Source organism: Eimeria tenella, genomic scaffold, assembly GCF_000499545.2.
Source record: "Eimeria tenella Houghton genomic scaffold, Eth_scaff1917, whole genome shotgun sequence".
Lineage (NCBI taxonomy): Eukaryota > Apicomplexa > Conoidasida > Eucoccidiorida > Eimeriidae > Eimeria > Eimeria tenella.
Genome location: NW_013541758.1, coordinates 6,511 through 7,080, shown reverse-complemented (window position 1 = coordinate 7,080; position 570 = coordinate 6,511). Strand labels below are relative to the sequence as shown.

Genomic DNA, 570 nt, shown 5'->3' with positions numbered 1-570 from the left:
TGCTGCTGCTGCTGCTGCAGCCTGAGCAGCAGCCACTGCAGCACGCTGTTGCACACGCTGCAGCCGGCGAGAGCAGCAGCAGCAGCAGCCCGAACTTGAGCAGCAGCAGGGTCTGAAAAGCCAAAGGGCGCAGCTACTTTTGCTTCCCCAGCAGCAGCAGCAGCAGCAGCAGCAGCAGTCCCCAGCCAGGGCTGCAGTGTACGTACACCTGAAGCAGCAGCGTCAACTCGAGACAGACAAACGGGACAGCCCGGCAGCTGCCACAGCACCTGCGCATGCACGCAAACCCTAAACCCTAAACCCTAAACCCTAAACCCTAAAAATATGCTAAACCGTAGACTCTAAACCCTAAACCCTAAACCCTAAACCCCAATTTGAACTGCAAGCAGCATTAACCCTTTCTAGGGACTGCTAGCAGCAGAAAAGGAAATCAAAAAGGAAATAAAGACTAAAAAGAATAAAAACAAAAATGAAATAAATAAAAATAAAAATAAAAACCTGCTGACCTCTTTGGCAGCAGCTGAGGGGCCCCCAGCCTCTTCACGCAGGGGCCTCTCATCCTTCGGTCTC

The 570-nt window shown here is 52.1% G+C and overlaps 1 protein-coding gene across 1 annotated transcript in view; it reads right to left on the bottom strand.

The window, feature by feature from the left end:
• Nucleotides 1-570, bottom strand: part of ETH_00038890 (uncharacterized protein) — a gene marked incomplete at both ends in the record, with an annotated part of 2,573 nt that overhangs the window by 606 nt on the left and 1,397 nt on the right. The window contains 2 exons of the mRNA XM_013374104.1: nucleotides 207-269; nucleotides 507-570. Of these exons, the coding sequence (XP_013229558.1) occupies nucleotides 207-269; nucleotides 507-570 (127 nt within the window). The remainder of the gene's footprint in view (nucleotides 1-206; nucleotides 270-506) is intronic.